The sequence below is a fragment of the Salvelinus alpinus genome, chromosome 24 (assembly GCF_045679555.1).
Source record: "Salvelinus alpinus chromosome 24, SLU_Salpinus.1, whole genome shotgun sequence".
NCBI classification, from domain to species: Eukaryota; Metazoa; Chordata; class Actinopteri; order Salmoniformes; family Salmonidae; genus Salvelinus; species Salvelinus alpinus.
In genome coordinates, this window is record NC_092109.1 from 30,975,119 (window position 1) to 30,995,066 (window position 19,948).

The 19,948-nt window shown below is 43.5% G+C and overlaps 2 protein-coding genes across 4 annotated transcripts; both read right to left on the reverse strand.

The window, feature by feature from the left end:
- Positions 1-400: 400 nt before the first annotated feature.
- Positions 401-6,565, reverse strand: LOC139552607 (radial spoke head protein 6 homolog A-like). Of its 2 annotated transcripts, XM_071364488.1 has the most exons (7): positions 6,174-6,565; positions 5,877-6,096; positions 1,894-2,184; positions 1,355-1,804; positions 1,098-1,239; positions 850-967; positions 401-731 (listed from the first exon to the last, which is right to left on the reverse strand). In XM_071364488.1, exons 1-7 carry the CDS (start codon positions 6,272-6,274, stop codon positions 500-502), a joined length of 1,554 nt encoding a protein of 517 aa, XP_071220589.1. In that variant the 5' UTR covers positions 6,275-6,565; the 3' UTR covers positions 401-499. The 2 variants fall into 2 exon arrangements, with proteins under 2 accessions (XP_071220589.1, XP_071220590.1); XM_071364489.1 differs by lacking the exons at positions 5,877-6,096; positions 6,174-6,565 and adding an exon at positions 2,308-3,536.
- A 176-nt stretch (positions 6,566-6,741) lies between these two features.
- sympk (symplekin) lies at positions 6,742-19,674 on the reverse strand. Of its 2 annotated transcripts, none has more exons than XM_071364495.1 (27): positions 19,531-19,674; positions 19,201-19,308; positions 19,020-19,085; positions 18,602-18,655; positions 17,679-17,752; positions 17,440-17,566; positions 17,078-17,327; positions 16,274-16,444; positions 15,828-16,067; positions 15,531-15,682; positions 15,287-15,437; positions 14,871-15,099; positions 14,599-14,749; positions 13,820-14,055; positions 13,632-13,713; positions 13,415-13,528; positions 13,187-13,334; positions 12,931-13,091; positions 12,681-12,789; positions 12,467-12,567; positions 11,967-12,057; positions 11,770-11,871; positions 11,445-11,632; positions 9,644-9,820; positions 9,387-9,482; positions 9,039-9,269; positions 6,742-7,213 (listed from the first exon to the last, which is right to left on the reverse strand). In XM_071364495.1, the coding sequence occupies exons 1-27, from the start codon at positions 19,552-19,554 to the stop codon at positions 7,046-7,048; spliced, it is 3,801 nt and encodes a 1,266-aa protein (XP_071220596.1). In that variant the 5' UTR covers positions 19,555-19,674; the 3' UTR covers positions 6,742-7,045. The 2 variants fall into 2 exon arrangements, with proteins under 2 accessions (XP_071220596.1, XP_071220595.1); XM_071364494.1 differs by having other exon boundaries at positions 19,201-19,311; positions 19,531-19,663.
- Between the last annotated feature and the right edge of the window lie 274 nt (positions 19,675-19,948).

Sequence of the window (19,948 nt, forward strand, 5' to 3'; positions counted from 1 at the left end):
GGATGGCAGATTAATCAAATATGAATTCGATTTTTGACCTCAGACTTGTATTGCATTACATTACATGTTTTGTTGTAATGCAAAAGAAATTTTTAAAATTATGTCTTTTTCTTATTCTCTGTAGTTTCTGTCATGCTCATTTATGGTTATAGAGATATCTTATTGAAGGAACACCCCACACATTCTGACAGGAGTTATCATTGAGGTAATGAGTTCCTTGTCCGCTTCATATTGAAATTAATAAACAGTGAAGTCTGCCATGCCAACACATCTGACTACGGTCTGATGTCCAAGAAAGATTATTAAACAAAAAGATGTGAATTAAATGCACAAACATAATTTTCTCAGTTCATCTTCAAAAACAGCTTTGTGATTGTAAAAAAAAAAGAGGCACAGGACATTGCTCTGCGAATTGTTTAATTTGTGATACCTTGACAAGTTATGGCTTTAGTCAACAGTCAATTTTGTAATGTAGTGTCTGTTTCCTACAAAGTCTTCCTCAATCATCATCCTCCTCTTCATCTCCACCCAGGCCCCCTGTCTCATCTTGGGCAGCCTTCTGCTCCTCCAGGGCTGCTTTCAGGGCCTGCTCTTCCTCCAGACTGGGGTCCAGAGCCTCTGTGATCTCTGGCCCGCTGGTGTATTCTCGCTGGGGCATTGTTGGAAAAGTTGGAGTGTAGACTTCCCCTGCAAATTTCAGGCCCCAGCCAAAGTATATGTTCTCAAACTTCCTAAATTAGGAAACAAAAACATTTATTTGATTGGGGATGTTGTCTATGCCACGGTTACAACAACATATAACAAAACATTCCCTGAATAACATTCAGAAAATAAAGAACCCAAACTTACTTTCCACTGGCATAAGCATAAGCCCCTGGCCAGAGGTTGGAGCGTAGCACTGCAACAGCAAACTGAGAGATGAGGGTGGAGGACATCTTGGAGCTCCAGGGAGGGGTGGTGGTAATCTCTGAAATGCACATACAAGCAAACAGTCAAAATTTGTTTAATACATAAATTGTTTTATAACATGCTACCAGAATCGAGTGAAAATGTCTCTTCACCTTATCGTAGGCCAACACAGACTAGAATAGACTGACCTGCATCCTCAGAGAGTGGTGTGAGGAGGGGGGGGCCCACCTCTGGCTCAGGCTCATCAGCCTCCTCCTTCACCTCTTCATCTGCTTCCTCCTCAAAGTCATCCTCAGGCTTCTCAGCCAGGTTCACCCACACACAGCGACCCTAGGAGAGGCCATATGATAATTTACAGGGCAAAAAAAAAAATGGTCTGGAGTATACCTGAAAATTGTTGATCAAAATCACACAGCAAAAATGAATGTTTTTAAGTCAGAGTTACCTGTTGGAGAATGTGCTGGACATGATGCACCCAGGTGGATAGAGATTCTGCCATTTCAGGAACAGGAATACCCTCAAAGTCAGGATTCTCTTCAAAGCTGTCTCGGGCTCCCTCCTCTTCCTCCTCACCTTCCTCCTCTCCAAACTGGTAGAACCCAAGGGGACTGACCTGTGTGCTGGCAGAGATGCGAGCAATTTGGGCTCGCAAATAGTTAGCCTCATTGCCAGGGAAAGGAGGATAGCTAACAATGGGGGCTTCCAGTCTCCCTGTGAAGAATTTGCGGATGTGGCGCGCAGCTGTAATCTGGGTAGGAGTGACAGTGGGCAGCCTCATCCAGGGAAGGCCAGGCTCTCTGCACACAAAGTAAGTGAATTTGTTCACACCTGTGCGGTTGTCCTCCTTTGGCACCACAGGTGGCGGCTTGAAAGTGGATCTTGGGAGTGTATCAATCTAAAAAGTAAAGTCATTATACATTTTTCATAAAAGAAGAAACGTAATATGAAAGCAACATAGTCAAACAGATTTTTTCAGTAACTCACCACTTCCACCATCTCAGCTTCCTCATCATCATCCCGAGGTTCTCCTTCTGCGTCTTCCGCTGTTTCCTCATGAATCCCTTCCTCCTCATCTCTGTACTCACCCTCAGCAACAAGATAGTTGCCCTCAGTGCCCAGGATCTTACCCCAGAGTCGGCAGCGTGCTAGTGGTTGGGAATTTACCAACTGCTTGAGTGCCAGAAAAACCTTCAGCATCTCCTCTCTGCCCAGTCCCACTCCAGCCTGCTCCAGTAAAAAGCCAACTTCACTCACATTGGGGAGCGGTGTTTCTACCTAATGAGACATAGACACATTGAAATAATTATTGATCACACTATACAACTTGCTCATCCAATCCCCAGATCAGTCTTGGTAAAGTGAATGTGCAAGGACTACTATCGTAATTTGTTTTCTTACCAGTTCCTCCTCTTGGTAAAGTGATCTGATTTTGGAAAAGAAAATGAGGGGTGTCGCTGCGCAGAAATATATAAAAAACATTGGAATGGAACTTTATTTTACCATCAATTTTCACTATAGCACTTATCAGGGCCGGTCCTTGCCGTTCTGCCAGACCAATGCTGCCCCGAAAACTAGAACAGTCCCTTTAAGCAAAATGAAAGGTGAAAATATATTTTCTGAGTGTTTAAAATAATATTTTCCAGGACGTTGAAAATACATATTTTTCGGACGTTGAAAAATACGTATTTTCCGGATGTTGGAATCAGGTTCGTTTTTGGTTCTGAATGCAAGTTGAAAATAAGTAATTTATAGACATATGTTTGGGCCAAATCAAGGCTGGTCCAGACTGGACAAAATCACCAAAAATAGACCTCTATGATTGGTCAATGTCTGGTTCAGATTTGGTCCAGACCGAACCAAAAATCAATGACCGTGGGCATTGAAATAAAGGCCAGTCTGGACCACACATCGACGTCTATGACTGGTTCAGATTTGTTCCGGACCGGACCAAAAACCAATGTGGATGTGGATGTGGAAATCAAGGCCGGTCCGTAACTGCACCAAAAAAGACATCGAAAGGCGTCGCCCGGCCGTGCTTACTGAGGTGTAGCCCACAGTGTTGCCTGAAATTGAATTTGATGAATTCTCATCTGTGGTAAGCCTACCGTTTGTAAAACACAAACAAAGAAGTCCAAAAAACGTCGGCTCGTGCTTACTGAGGTGTAGACTACCATTTCGGCCCGCAATTTAATTTTATGAATGCCCATCCATGTGGTATAGGCTCAGCGTTTGTAAAACAGGCCATTACATCGGCTTTATTAGTCCTGATTCCTGTGACTAATCAATTTGGCTATTTAAGCTCTGAATATCTCCTACCAAAAGTTATAAGGAGTTATAGGGAGCCTATTTGCTATGTGTTTACACAGCGGGAAATGCAGAATATTTTTATTTTTCGTTATGATCAGCTTGTCAAAAATCTACTGATACAAACAGGAAACCACACTGATCATGACAATGGGGTGAAACTCAAGGACAACAGTTGTCATTGTCCATTCCATATTGTCCATTTTACTTTGACCTGTGCTGTTTTTAGTGTATGTTGTTTGTTAAAATGACAGCGCTTTTTTTATTTAATTGAGTGCCATTTAGGTTAGGCTATTTGATCTGAAAAACCTGCATGATGTAAAAAGTGTTATCTCCAGCCTGTAGGCGAATGAAAAGGTCACAAACTATTTCTACCATGTCCTATATCTGCTACATGATTTATGTTAGATTTTTAGATTAGATTTTTTGACGGAACGTTGGTGGAGCGCTGCATCTCTCCAAAAGCACCCTGGAGAGGCGCGCTGGGAATGGACAAGCAAAATATTTTGCTGCATCAACGCACAAAATATTTTGCGGCACAGGGCGACATCAGCGCACACCTAAAAAGCCCATATGCCACTGTTTGAGAGAAATTGTCATTCTTTTTTGACAGAATTATGTGAGTTTTTTGTGTTGTTGTTGGTGGTGCGTATCGGCAAGTTTAGCTCATAAAATGCCACCCTCATCAATATGCCACCATAGGCGGCTGCCCGTGCCCAATGAGCGGACCCGCAGTGAGTACTTTCAAGTACTTGTATTAATTATAACACAGAAATGTATTACCCCTCCACCGTTTTATTAATCTTAGCCTATTTAGTCATTTTTGAATCACTCATGTTTGGTAGCCTATGCTGTTGGATGCACTTTCTAACCATGGGCATGGTTGATCATGCGGTGGTTACAATGTATCACTAACCAAACGTTCTCATAAAAGGTCGGCTGCAAAGCCGCTGGAGCAAACGAGTTGGGTACAGGGATATACAGCATGTTTACATGCGAATACAGCGTTTTATTATTGATAGGATGGCTAAATCAGCCTCAATTTAACATCAGAGTTGCTTTTTTCTTTCTGAGGACTAACCAGGGACATTTCCGGGGACAGCTCTAGACAGGACACCTAAATCGGGGTCGTCACTGGTTACCACAGCCACAAAGAGATATTTCTAAAATGTATCTTCTTAAAATCAAATTTTAAACCTAACCCCACTGCTAACCTTATGCCTAACCCTAACCTTAAATTAAGACCAAAAAGTACATTTTTTCCCACAATGTATTTTTACAATATAGACGTTGTGGCTGTGGTAAATAGGTCGTTCAGTTTGCTGAACAACACGTTTTCCCAAAAACGTTCCTGAACAGACTTTGATATACACTACATGACCAAAAGTATGTGGTCACCTGCTCATTGAACATCTCATTCCAAAATCATGGGCATTAATATGGAGTTGGTCCTCGCCTTTGTTGCTATAAAAGCCCCCACTCTTCTGGGAAGGCTTTCCACTAGATGTTGGAACATTGCTGTGGGAACTTGCTTCCATTCAGCCACAAGAGCATTAGTGAGGTCTGGCTGTGTTGGGCAATTAGGCCTGGTTCGCAGTCGGCGTTCCAATTCATCCTAAAGGTGTTTGATGGGGTTGAGGTCAGGGCTATGTGCAGGCCAGTCAAGTTTTTCACACCGATCTCGACAAACCATTTCTGTATGGACCTCGCTTTGTGCACGGGGGCATTGTCATGCTGAAATAGGAAAGGGCCTTCCCCAAACTGTTGCCACAAAGTTGGAAGCACAGAATCGTCTAGAATGTCAATGTATGCTGTAGCGTTAAGATTTCCCTTCACTGGAACTAAGGGGCCTAGCCTGAACCATGAAAAACAGCCCCAGAACATTATTCCTCCAACAAACTTCACAGTTGGCACTATGCATTCAGGCAGGTAGCGTTCTCCTGGAATCCTCCAAACCCAGATTCATCCATCGGACTGTCAGATGGTGAAGCGTGACTCATCACTCCAGAGAACACGTTTCCACTGCTCCAGAGTCCAATGGCGGTGAACTTTACATCACTCAGCCGTCGCTTGGCATTGTGCATGTGTGTGACTGCTCGGCCTTGGAAACCCATTTCATGAAGCTCCCGACGAACAGTTCTTGTGCTTTCGTTGCTTCCAGAGGCAGTTTGGAACTCGGTAGTGAGTGTTGCAACCGAGGACAGACGCGCTTCAGCACTCGGCGGTCCCGTTCTGTGAGCGTGCGCAGCCTACCACTTCACGGCTGAGCCGTTGTTGCTCCTAGACGTTTCCACTTTGCAATAACAGCACTTACAGTTGACCGGGGCAGCTCTAGCAGGGCAGATATTAGACGAACGGACTTGTTGGAAAGGTGGCATCCTATGACGGTGCCACGTTGAAATTCACTGAGCTCTTCCAATACGGGCCATTCTACTGCCAATATTTGTCTATGGAGATTGCATGGCTGTGTGCTCAAATGTATACACCTGTCAGCAACGGGTGTGGCTGAAATAGCTGAATCCACTCATTTGAAGGGGTGTACACATACTTTTTGTATATATTGTGTGTTTGTTTTTCAACAGGTCATTCAGTACTGCAGCGTTTCCGTTCAATTGAACTATCTATTACATTTTTGGTACTGAACGTAGCCCTGGCCACCTTACCTCTTGGTCACCATCATCACTCCCTCCCCGTGAAAACAGCAACATCTGCTGCTCAGCCAGGAGCTGTGCAGCAGCCGACAGAGGTATGTCTCTCAATGTGCTCTGCTTGTCCAGCAGCAATCCCCGCTTCACCTCATGGCTCATGTCTTCAATTACGTCAACCACATTTTCTGGGCGCTCATCCATCACCTTGGTCAGTACCCGTGCAAAATGGTCATAGCTGGAAAGGTTGGAGAAGAGTGTCATACTTACACGCTAGCACCACCCATCCACTATAGCAATCATACAAATACTCACAGGTTGAGGTTACTTTTTGTGCTATTTTTTAGCATAAAGGCCTTGAAGCAGATCGATGTCTGCTCCCTTTGATTGTTCAGTGGTGCTCCCTCTGACTCCATATTTCTTTCGTTCCCAACAACACAACAGAAAACGGTCCTGTTGTGAAAACAACTCGCTAACACCCAGTACGCCCCAGTGTCGCGGTTAAGTTTAGGTTGTTCATCATGCGTCAAAATCAACACTTTTCCAAAACATTAAAAAGGCAAATCTCAACATAGCTTTTGAAAATTGCTATCCAAGTTCCTTTCCAGAAAGTCCACATCGTCAGTGGCCTGTTTCTAGGGTAAACAATACTGTTGCTGTGCTCGTGGTACTTCATGCATAGAATGTCCACCAGTCGCAGCATATCCTCCACTCCTAACAGTCTTTAAAAATGTAATGACATGCAGGATCTTGCTGCAGGTTCTCAATCGAAGCATGAAATAAAGGTTGAATTCATTGACCACCTTTGACAGAGAGTTGATCAGTACACATATGCTATACATAGTTTGTATAATTAATTAGGGCACAATAAAAAGACATGGAACAAATAAACAAATCTGTTTTATTTTCATGACAAATACATTTTCTATTAAGGACTTTCAAAAGTAAAATAAATTGTAGTAAATATTTTTCCTGACTAGAGTTCCGCAGTGCATTTCGCAATTTCGACAAATACAAAACTAAGGACACATAACATAGATATTTTTGGATGACCAAGAATTTGTATTTTCAAGAGGTTCATACAGGTAAGAGCCAGTACAAATACAGAGGTGAAGTCAAAACAATTTCGCAACAGTTCACACTCGGTTCATTATATTCTACTTTATGACTTCTCCTTAGATGGAACATCATTCTGCATCTCCTGTGCCAGTCTCAGGTTCTGCGGTACTGTCTTCGGTGACATCTTTTAATTGGTCAGTGACATCTGAAGGTTCAGTAGGTGCCTCCTCCATTGGGTCCTCCACTGTCTCTATAGGATCCGGAGTGGGGTTTTCTTCCACTACTGGCAAATCCACCTGGTACAAAATATAATTGATTAGAGTTATAATACACTGCTCAAAAAAATAAAGGGAACACTAAAATAACACATCCTAGATCTGAATGAATGAAATATTCTTATTAAATACTTTTTTCTTTACATAGTTGAATGTGCTGACAACAAAATCACACAAAAATTATCAATGGAAATCAAATTTATCAACCCATGGAGGTCTGGATTTGGAGTCACACTCAAAATGAAAGTGGAAAACCACACTACAGGCTGATCCAACTTTGATATAATGTCCTTAAAACAAGTCAAAATGAGGCTCAGTAGTGTGTGTGGCCTCCACGTGCCTGTATGACCTCCCTACAACGCCTGGGCATGCTCCTGATGAGGTGGCGGATGGTCTCCTGAGGGATCTCCTCCCAGACCTTTTCTAAAGCATCCGCCAACTCCTGGACAGTCTGTGCGGCAACGTGGCTTTGGTGGATGGAGCGAGACATGATGTCCCAGATGTGCTCATTTGGATTCAGGTCTGGGGAACGGGCGGGCCAGTCCATAGCATCAATGCCTTCCTCTTGCAGGAACTGCTGACACACTCCAGCCACATGAGGTCTAGCATTGTCTTGCATTAGGAGGAACCCAGGGCCAACCGCACCAGCATATGGTCTCACAAGGGGTCTGAGGATCTCATCTCGGTACCGAATGGCAGTCAGGCTACCTCTGGCGAGCACATGGAGGGCTGTGCGGCCCCCCAAAGAAATGCCACCCCACACCATGACTGACCCACCGCCAAACCGGTCATGCTGGAGGATGTTGCAGGCAGCAGAACGTTCTCCACGGCGTCTCCAGACTCTGTCACGTCTGTCACGTGCTCAGTGTGAACCTGCTTTCATCTGTGAAGAGCACAGGGCGCCAGTTGCGAATTTGCCAATCTTGGTGTTCTCTGGCAAATGCCAAACGTCCTGCACGGTGTTGGGCTGTAAGCACAACCCCCACCTGTGACGTCGGGCCCTCATACCACCCTCATGGAGTCTGTTTCTGACCGTTTGAGCAGACACATGCACATTTGTGGCCTGCTGGAGGTCATTTTGCAGGGCTCTGGCAGTGCTCCTCCTGATCCTCCTTGCACAAAGGCGGAGGTAGCGGTCCTGCTGCTGGGTTGTTACCCTCCTACGGCCTCCTCCACGTCTCCTGATGTACTGGCCTGTCTCCTGGTAGTGCCTCCATGCTCTGGACACTACGCTGACAGACACAGCAAACCTTCTTGCCACAGCTCGCATTGATGTGCCATCCTGGATGAGCTGCACTACCTGAGCCACTTGTGTGGGTTGTAGACTCTGTCTCATGCTACCACTAGAGTGAAAGCACCGCCAGCATTCAAAAGTGACCAAAACATCAGCCAGGAAGCATAGGAACTGAGAAGTGGTCTGTGGTCACCACCTGCAGAACCACTCCTTTATTGGGGGTGTCTTGCTAATTGCCTATAATTTCCACCTGTTGTCTATTCCATTTGCACAACAGCATGTGAAATTTATTGTCAATCAGTGTTGCTTCCTAAGTGGACAGTTTGATTTCACAGAAGTGTGATTGACTTGGAGTTACATTGTGTTGTTTAAGTGTTCCCTTTATTTTTTTGAGCAGTGTATATACACACACTACCTATCTATATGTAATAATATTTCAGCATGGCTTTTATAAGTGTTATTTTGAGGGGAAGCTCAGTGACTGTAGATTATTCTGCTGGTTGTCAGTTGCAAGACACCAGTTGTGTAAATCTACACCTTTTCAAAACTTTCCACATAAATACAACCAACTGCTGTAACGGCGACAAAAGGATGACAATAGTCTCGACTTACCTGCAAAGTGGTGTCTGCAGTTTCCTCTTGACTAGCGGGGGCCGTCTCTCCTTCCTCCATGGGTTCCTCTTCTTCTTTTTTATTTGGCAGATGCTGCTGGACTGCTGGCTCTGGATCTCTCAGTGGTACTGGAATAGGTTCTGCCCGTACTGGAGGGGTTGCAACAGGTGCGAAGGTTGCAACAGGTGCGAAGGTTACATTGGGTGCGATGGTTGCAACAGGTGTCTCAACCTGTATGTAGTGAAAGAAGAATAATCAAATAAAAAAGTAAAAGACATAATTAAGAGTTTAGACATGACAATCGTTAGTGACAGACACATAGCCATCTGTTGTTTCTGTGCCCATTACCTGTCTCTCCAATACTACAGGCTGCATGGCCTCTGGTTCTGGCTGCTTGCTGTTGGCCTCCAGGACTGTCATGATGGAGGCGGGAATGTGGGCTTGCTGTAACAACAACCAGGGAAGGTTTTGTTATGAGAGACTAATAAATAGGGAGCTGGATCAGTTTGATAAACAATAGAGAGACTTTCTTACACTGGTGCATTTCATTGGTATGAGCTTAAAATGTCTCCCACTAAAATAAAGAGATAACGTTAGCTAGCTACCTGGTGGGGGGTGAAAGAGTGGACATGCTGTAGAAGAGGTTCCCTCATCTCCGGGCAGCGCTCAAACACACTGGTAAGTTGAGCTGGTGGGAGCTGCAACAGCACGCTGTAGGACTGCGGCTTGGTCCTCTGGCAGCACTTCACAAAGCCCTCCCACACCTTAGGATACTTCCACACCTGCACAACAAACAGGGACACACATATGTATATACAGTACCAGTCAAAAGTTTGGACACACCTACTCATTCAAGGGGTTTTCTTAATTTTTTATTATTTTCTACATGGTAGAATAATAGTGAAGACATCAAAACTATGAAATCACACATGTGGAATCATGTAGTAACCAAAACAGTGTTAATCAAAATATATAGCAGTCATTTACAACATTAACAATGTCTACACTGTATTTCTGACCCAATTTGATGTTATTTTAATGGACAAAAAATATGCTTTTCTTTCAAAAACAAGGACATTTCTAAGTGACCACAAACTTTTGAATGGTAGTAAATAAAAGTTTGGGGTCACTTAGAAATGTCCTTGTTTTTGAAAGAAAAGCACATTTTTTGTCCATTAAAATAACATCAAATTGATCAGAAATACAGTGTAGACATTGTTAATGTTGTAAATGACTATTGTAGCTGGAAACGGCTGATTTTTAATGGAATATCTACATAGGCATCCAGAGGCCCATTATCAGCAACCATCACTCCTGTGTTCCAATGGCATGTTGTGTTAGCTAATCCAAGTTTATCCTTTTAAAAGACTAATTGATCATTAGAAAACCCTTTTGCAATTATGTTAGCACAGCTGAAAAAGTTTTTTTTCCCCTGATTAAAGAAGCAATAAAACTGTCTTTCTTTAGACTAGTTGAGTATCTGGAGCATCAGCATTTGTGGGTTTGATTACAGGCTCAAAATGGCCAGAAACAAAAATCTTTCTTCTGAAACTCATCAGTCTATTCTTGGTCTGAGAAATGAAGGCTATTCCATGCGAGAAATTGCCAAGAAACTGAAGATCTCATACAATACTGTGTACTACTCCCTCCACAGAACATCGCAAACTGGATCAAACCAGAATAGAAAGAGTGGGAGGCCCCGGTGCACAACTGAGCAAAAGGACAAGTACATTAGAGTGTCTAGTTTGAGAAACAGACGCCTCACAAGTCCTCAACTGGCAGCTTCATTAAATAGTACCCGCAAAACACCAGTCTCAACGTCAACAGTGAAGAGGCGACTCCGGGATGCTGGCCTTCTAGGAAGAGTTGCAAAGAAAAAGCCATATCTCAGACTGGCCAATAAAAATAAAAGATTTAGATGGGCAAAAGAACACAGACACTGGACTGAGGAACTCTACCTAGAAGGCCAGCATCCCGGAGTCGCCTCTTCACTGTTGACGTTGAGACTGGTGTTTTGCGGGTACTATTTAATGAAGCTGCCAGTTGAGGACTTGTGAGGCGTCTGTTTCTCAAACTAGACACTCTAATGTACTTGTCCTTCTCAGAACAAGAATAGACTGAAGAGTTTAAGAAGAAAATTATTTGTTTCTGTCCATTTTGAGCCTGTAATCGAACCAACAAATGCTGATCAATTTGATGTTATTTTAATGGACAATTCTTTTTGCTTTTCTTGCAAAAACAAGGAAATTCTGAAGTCACCCCAGACTTTTGAACGGTAGTGTATAACATATAGCAGGTTACCGGCATCCTGTGTTCTTAAACAGCAAAGCCGTCAAATCAAGTCTGCGTCTAAATGTTGGCTTAACCTAATGCTCAGTGTAGGAGAAAACCTCCTCGTTTACTGACCTGCTTGACAATGAGTCGGGACAGGATGTTCATAACGAAGCCTCCCAGGCGGGGGTACATGCTGAGGGACTGGATAACTGTTCTCATCAGCAGAATGGGGAGAGGACTCTGCTCCATCAGCTGCTGCATTACCACAGCCAGGACCTCTGACGTGTACACATTCTTCTCCCCAAAACACAGGTTGGTGGCTGCAGACATGGACACACAAATAATACACTTTGATCAGCTCAGAAATGTTCCAACAGAAAAATATCACTGATGACAATGTGTAATAGTGTACCAGAGAAAACAAAACTGAATGGTTCTCAGGTAGAAGACAACTTACCTTTTATGATGGACTTCATGTCACACTTTGTTGAGTCAACATTGTGTAAAGAAATTAGAAGCTCGCCAGGGGTGAGAGGAGACATTGAGGAACTACCCTCGCCTAGTAACGAGAGATGACAGCGTTATTCCACGTCATTCACACTTGTGACATACAAGTGTGGACAGCAATCACTGGAAGATGTGACGGGATCTTACTATGCTGGGTGCCCAGGAGACGGTTGAAGACTTCCTTCACCACAATGGGGTTGAGCTTGATAAGCTTAGGAAGAGCCTGGGTCACCTCTTTCTGTACACAGAAACACAGTAGAATCAGGGAGAACTCTGTTTATGATATATCCTGATTGCCTAGTCACTTTTACCCCTACCCATATGTACATTCTGTGTTACCTCAATCTTGTACCCCTGTACATTGACTCGGTACTGGTACTCCTTGTATATAGCTTTGTTATTGTTTCCAGTGTTACGGTTTCCTTTTTTATTTAGCAAATACTTGTCTTACTTTTTAATTCTGCATTGTTGTAACAGGCTTGTAAATAGGGATTTCACTGCAAAGTCCACACGTGTTGTATTCGGCACAAGTGACCAATAAAATTTGATTTGACCAATGTAACACTGATCCTGTTGTTTTAATGTCACAGTTATCTCCCTATTGTAGCACTTTGTGAATGACACCATTGTTTCTTTGAGGAACTTACCTTTTCCAGGCCGTTGATGACAGGAATTAGGAAACGAACGTCGGGCACTCGTTTGTGATACAGGTCCCTCACTCTCTCCACCAACTCTGGTGACGGAGGCACTAAGGAAAGACAAGAATCCATGTAGAAGCTGACAATCCCATCTCATCTCCCTTTTGCCAAGCACACAGACCATCTGCGAATAAGCTGGGCAGTGGAGTGAAATACACTTTACCTTTATCAGTGAGAATGTGCAGGCAGCGAGTGACCAGAGTCTCTGCTCCTTTAGGACAGTTTTCAACCAACAGCAGAAGCTGTGGAGACTTCATTCCCATTCCACGGATCTATTGGGCAGGGAGAAAACTCACGAACACACACTGGTGGACAAGCAAGCCAAACAGCAGAGAGGACCAGGGAGACTGGTGCAGGGAGAGTGTAAGGAATTAGACAAAACTAAAGAGAGTGGGTAAGAAGAAGGGGCTTACTGGCTGCTCTATCACTCGAAGCACACTGCGCTTGATGTCAGCAATGGCTTCAGTGTAGACAGAGGCCAGCTCATGAACCAGGCGGTGGTTGAGAGGCAGAAGGGACAGGTAGAGGTACAGACACTGCCTCACTGTGTCCTCTGTCCAGGGGGAGGCCACCTCTGTGGGAGTGAGAGGGACAAACAGACATGGGTAGGTCAGTGGGGAAGAGAGAGACATTGTCGTGTGTGTATAAAAGTTAAACTGGAAATCAAACCTGTATCCTTGTCAGCCCCAAAAAGTAACGACGGAGGATTAGGGTGTACGAGAAGCTGCATGTAGTTCAGTGCAAACTTCTCAATATAGTCCCTCAGCTGGTCTTTCTCATACATCCGCTTTATGAAGGACAGGGCATTGGAGCGCACCTGGACAGAAAACAGTTAACTAAAGAAAAACACAAGCCAGCAGCAACAGAGACTCAGTTTAGTTCATTTTACTATGTTACCTTCTCCTTTTCATGTGAGCTGAGATCCAGAAGCACGTGGAGGTACTGGAACTGCCTTGAGGGACGTTTTATAATCAGCTCTTTTAGAGTAGTCATGCCGAGGTACACCCGCGACTGAAACATTCAACCAGAAAGAAAATCACTAGTGTCATGATGACAAAGCCGGTACGTCATTTACATTTTTTGCTCAAGTTTAAAGACAATCGAATGTCATTACCTCATCTTCACAGTACCGTCGTATTACTTCCAAAGCAGATTCTGTAATTAACGGAGCCTCCAGCACAATCTTTGTGAAAAGCCTAGGAGATGGGATAGAAATGGATAGGAAAGTGGATTAGATAATTGCTATTTGACTGCGGAGCCCTTTAGCTGGTGTCCACAGAAGAACAACGTAACTGTCCTCACCCATCCCTCTGCTCGGGCTTTTCCTGCAGGCCGGACAGTAGAGTGAAGAGGCAGTGGTCGTAGCTGTCCAACAAGCCAGTGGGCTGCTGACTGAGGTATGTGTTGTACTCCTGGTAGAGAAGAGAGAAGGCCAGGTCGCTCCTGGTCCTAATGTCCTCCAGAATGAACTCCAGCACATCATCCTTCATCATCCCCTCAAACTGAGTCACAAGTCTGGACAGCAGCTTCACGCGCACCTGCCAGGAAGAGTACATATATATTTATATTCCGGACTCAGACATCACTCGTTCTAATATTTCTAGATTTCTTCATTTGAAGCAGTACAACTAATTAAACTGAACTTCACCTCCAGCCAGTTCACCACTTATTCAAAATCAGATTCTGTACTCAAAATAGGAGACCAAGATCATTTTCTGGGGCATTGATCAAAAAAACCTTGCTTCGGGTATCATACACATAAGTATGTGATCTTGTGTTTAATCTCACTGTCGTACCATACTGACCATGCGTTATAATATTTATAGATTTCTTCATTTTAATTTGGGGGATTTGCGTGTATTGTTAGATATTACTGCACGGTTGGAGCTAGGAACATAAGCATTTTGATACACCCACGATAACATCCACAAAATGTGTACGAGACCAATCAAATTTGACATATGGCTACATCATAGACTCAAATAAGATGTTTGTCTCTTCCTATAGATGTTAGTTACTATGGAAATTGATGCCTTCTTTTATTTCTCTACTAGAGAGGAAGAATGTTTTGAAACACTCACATGGGCCATCCCACTCTGTGCTATAGCTTTTTCTGAGTGCAGGATGCGCTTGACAGCCATGTTGGTCAACTTTTCAAGCTGGGTGTCTGTCAAAGGCTGGATCACATCAGCTAATCTGAACACTTTCCTCTTCCCACTTGCACCAGGTGTTCTAAAAAAAATCAAATCAAATAAAAGACACAAATGAAACAGTCAGAATGGTTAAATAGCAGGGTGGTTGTAGGGTACCAGGTTTGCTTTTATGTGTGATAGTTGTACTGCTTCAGACTCACTTGATCTGTGTGGAGGGGAGGATGGGCTCAGGCAGCCTCTTGACCTGGGGGGCTTCCCCCGTTTCAGTTTGGCTCTTATCTCCATAGCCTCCTCCAACCACAGAGATGGCTTGGCCCATAACTGGTACTTTACGCTTGATGAGCAGGTCTTTGGAGGACTCCCCTATGCCTTCATCCATGCCCTCCTCCTTTCCAGCTTTCTCATCTCGTGCTTTGCACTGCTCCAGTCCTAAGGGATAGATTGGAGAAGGTTTGAAACAGATCTAATTAGAATTAAGAATTTGGAGAACAGATTTTCAGAAATGAAAATCAACATTTCCATCTTTGAAATCTGTGAATTGGGTGGCCCATTGTGCTCAGTCATTTTGCTATCTTTATTTCCTTGTCCTAGTTCCTTCCCCCCCCCTCTCTCTAACCTGGTCCAACTCCAGCTGCTGTCATCTGAGTGGCCATCATTCTGGCCAAGTGTTTGATTTGGGCATCTGTTCCTGCAGACTCCACTGGTGTGTATGTGGCCTGGAAGGATGCTGGCATGACATCAGGCAAGTACACCATGCTGATTAGAACCTGTATGTGGAAGAGGAACACAAACATGAGAATGGCCCTCACATCCTCCAGGTGTCAAAAATGAATAAATCACATTCTACCACAGCAGTTTACCAGATTGGCCACGTTCTCTGGGGAGAGCAGGGGGCGCAAGAACTCTGCAGTGAGGTCGATGGCTGACTGGGCTACTGGCACAGAGGAGGGCTTGGAGATGGAAGGGGGGGCTGGCTCTTCTTTATCTTCATCATCTTCTATAAGAGCGGGCTCTGAAAGTAAGACAACATTAGATTACAGATCTAGCATATGGAACCACAGGTTGATTCTGGATTTATGGGGTGTGGGAGTCAACTAGGTACTTCTAAAAAAGGTATCAGTCTGAATGGTAACTGGTGCAATATCTTTACAACTAACCAATCTTGAGCTTTTTGCCCTCTGTGTATGGCTCATGGCGGGGCCTTTTGCGCGGTTCACGTGGGGCTGGCGTGTTGCGGGTTATTTCATTCTGGGACATCCCCAGGTCTAGGAGCAGAGTGCTGATTTGGCCCTGGAACTCCAGGCTGCAGGGGTGCTTGAGCACTGCCATCAGGTGTAACTTCAGATTCTTGCGTACACTGCTCACCTGAGACTTGGCCAGCGTTGGGGGTAGGTTGGCTACAAAAACAAGTGAAATATGATTTAAATTAAACTGAACTTCACCTCCAGCCAGTTCACCACTTATTCAAAATCAGATTCTGTACTCAAAATAGGAGACCAAGATCAATTTCTAGGGCATTGATAAAAATAAAAATAAATGCTTCAGGTATCATACACATAAGCTTGTGATCTTGTGTTTAATCTCACTGTAGTACCATACTGACCATGCAGAGTCTCATAAGCCTGGACCACTTCAGACATAAACATAGGCCTCTGTCGGGCCAGTGTGGCCAGGGAACCCAGGGCTGTGGTCAGGTTGATGCTGGAGATAGCAGGGTGGACCATGAACTTCAGAAGCTGCTCCAGCGCAGACTTGCCCTCCCCACACAGGGTATCTTAGGAAGATATTGCAGACATTGTGTAAGGTGCATCAAGACATGTAGAGACAGCAATGCTACATTTAAGCAATAAAGCACGAGGGGGTGTGGTATATGGCCAATATATCACGGTATGTGATGTTCTTATGCACGACGCAACGCGGAGTACCTGGATACAGTCCTTAGCTGTGAGATATATTGGCCATATACCACAAACCCCCAAGGTGCGTTATTGCTATTATAAACTGGTTACCAACATAATTAGAGCAGTAAAAATAAATGTTTTGCCATACGGTCTGTTATAAATTGGGTGGTTTGAGCCCTGAATGATTGGCTGAAAGCCGTGGTATATCAGACCATATACCACAGGTATGACAAAAGTTATTTTTACTGCTCTAATTACGTTGATAAATAGTTTATAATAGCAATGCGTCGTGGATAACAGCAGCCCTTAGCCGTGGTATATTGGCCATATACCACAACACTCGGGCCTTATTGCTTAAATATACCACGGCTGTCAGCCAATCAGCATTCAGGGCTCAAACCACCCAGAAGTACCTAATGTGCACAACACATTAGGGAAAACTCAACTGAAAATGTATGTATGTAAAGCTTTAAAATGTCACAGTAAAGAAAATCATCTCCTCTCACCGTAGCGGATATAGGCATGGTCTTTGGAGATTTTATCCAGGCTGATGTCTCCCTCTTGGCGCTTGGGAGTGTCAGAGTCTGACGTCCTCGGTGAAAGAGTGATGATGAGAGACTCTGTGAACTTGATAGCATGAGTGCGGACTCCATCATTGTCAACTTCCAGCATAGCCAGAACTTCCTCCTTCATCTGAGTCACCATGTCCCAGCATGCTTCCTGCATGTCTGACATGGTCTTGGAACGCACAAACCACTGGCATAGAAAACAAACAAGCCTCAGTACAGCACACAGCAACACACATGGGTACATAATATGGGTTGAATGGGATAACAATGAGAAGGCATTGATTCATGAAAGTGTGTACCTGCAGCGCCACTTTGTAGAGCTGAGTGAGTGTGAGGATAGCCTTCTTCACCACATTGACACTGTCGTCCTTCAGCAGCATGTTCAGGTTGGCAATCAGTTTAAGCAGGAGCTCGTTGTCCCTCTTACTGTTAAGACAAAAACACCCCAAGTTAAAAATATCAACATACATGACTTTCGTAAACTTGATATTCTAACAACTGTTCTATATATGTGTGTGTGAGACTGATGAACACTTACCATGCTTCCTCAATGAAGCCAATGACAAACTTTCTTACTTCCATTGACTTATCTGTCTGAAAGGCTATGATCTCCTACAGACAAAGGGTGACAATGAGAGAGAGAGAGAGAGCGCATTTTACACTTAAACAATAAGGCCTGACGGGGTGTGGTATATGGCCAATATACCATAGCTATGGGCTGTTCTTATTCACGACCCACGCAGAGTGCCTGGATATAGCCCTTAGCCATGGTATATTGGCCATATACCACAAACCCCAGAGGTGCCTTATTGCTATTATAAACTGGTAATACGGTCTGATATACCACGGCTTTCAGCAAAATCAGTATTCAGAGCTCAAACCACCCAGTTTATAAAAGTGCTTTTACAACTGGTGTTAACCTAGCTGAGGAACGCTCAACTTTGTTATATTATATCGAGGCGGAGTTGGTTGCACGGTTTGCTAGCAACAACATTGTGTCACCATCAGTCAATACTTGTAAAAATGACAATTCTGAAAAAGCTTACCTGTACCTATGTTTCTCCGCAGTCCTTTCGCAGGGTGCTGAAATTCCTACTTTTAATAAAAACTTGAATACAACCAATGACTTTTTTCTCATGTGTTGCACAACTCAGCGTGAGTGCACGTGCCAACTGAATCTCAGCTTACATGATGTCAAGGCCACTACGTCTCCAGTTGAGCAACACAAATTAGGAAAAAGTCAGTGGTATTCGATAAAAGTTATACAAGACAAACATAGGTACAGGTAAGCATTTTCAGAATTGACATTTCTACAAGTATCGACTGATGGTGACTCAATGTTGTTCCTAGCAAATTGTGCAACCAGTTATCAAAACTCAACTCTGCCCTTGATACAAGAGAATGGAGCTGAGCGTTCCTCATCTAGTGGTAACCAATATACAGTTATAACTACATACTTACATCTAAGAAATTGTCAAGTAAAGAGGGGTCCTTGTTGATGATCAGTTCCTGGACCTGAATGATGAAAAGACACTTGTAAATATTATATATATTAAAATAAATGTGCCTTTATTTAACTAGGCAAGTCAGTTAAGAACATTCTTATTTACAATGATGGCCTACTGGCAAACAGTGGGTTAACTGCCTTGTTCAGGGGCAGAATGACAGATTTTTACCTTGTCAGCTCAGGGATTCAATCCAGCAACCTTTCCGTTACTGGCCCAATGCTCTAACCACTAGACTACCTGCCGCCCCATATATATTACAGGTCTGAAGAAAAGGGTATAATGTATAGCCGTCCTAACATTCCTATCTGATCTCTTGAAGGAGCTTATTACTGATGGCCTTATACTGGCCTGCCAGAGAGCTGATCACAAACCTGTTTGAGAACCGTGAGTTTGCTGTCTGTAGCAATAAGAGCTGCTTGGTTCAGGAGATCAACAACCTGTAAGTTGAGAACAGACAATCAGGTACATATGTTGGAACTGTCAAACATAGATAATTTGACGCGATTTTATTCAAATATGGAACAAATCATTCCAAGGGTTGTTCGGGGATACCTTTTCACTGGTGGTCATATCGACAATAGCCGTGTCCTCGTCTTCATTGAAAAACTGTGATGCCACACTGGTCCTCACACCAGCACTTTCTCCGTTATTTGAGGCCATCTTCTAAACATACACGGAAACAAAGTTAAATTAAATAATAACATTAAATTAACTTACTAGTTAGTTACATGCGATGGAAAAATAAGAGCAAACCCTGGCGCACTTGTTACAAACAGATAACGTTAGCTACCAGCCATAACGTTAGCCGGCTATGCTAGTTAGGTGACGGAAGTTAGCCGTCACCTGCCTGTGCAAAATAACTTTACTGACAACAACAATTACCTTATTAGATCCTTTATTATTCATAAATTAAAATGAAATATTTGCACTGGTGTAACAAGGGCGCAACTTCGCTAATACACCGCCATATTTGGTGGAAGTACTAATAATGCAGCTGTGCAACAAAAGCGTCCCTCGGCTGCAACAACGGTTGGGTGTTTTAAGTTCCCTTTTACGCATAACTAGATACATTTACCAGACAAATTGGCAAATATGATTTTAAACCTCTGAACCTATTATATTTATATACAGATGTTTTATTTATGCTTTTATGTGCAAAATTGTAGCCTATAGAAGGACACGTGAGGTAAACCCATACAACTTGTAAAGGGTTGCAAACTGTACATAAAAAAACACTTGTCGGGATATTTAAAAAATACAATACACCAAAGGTACTGATAGCCAACCCATTTCATCTGTC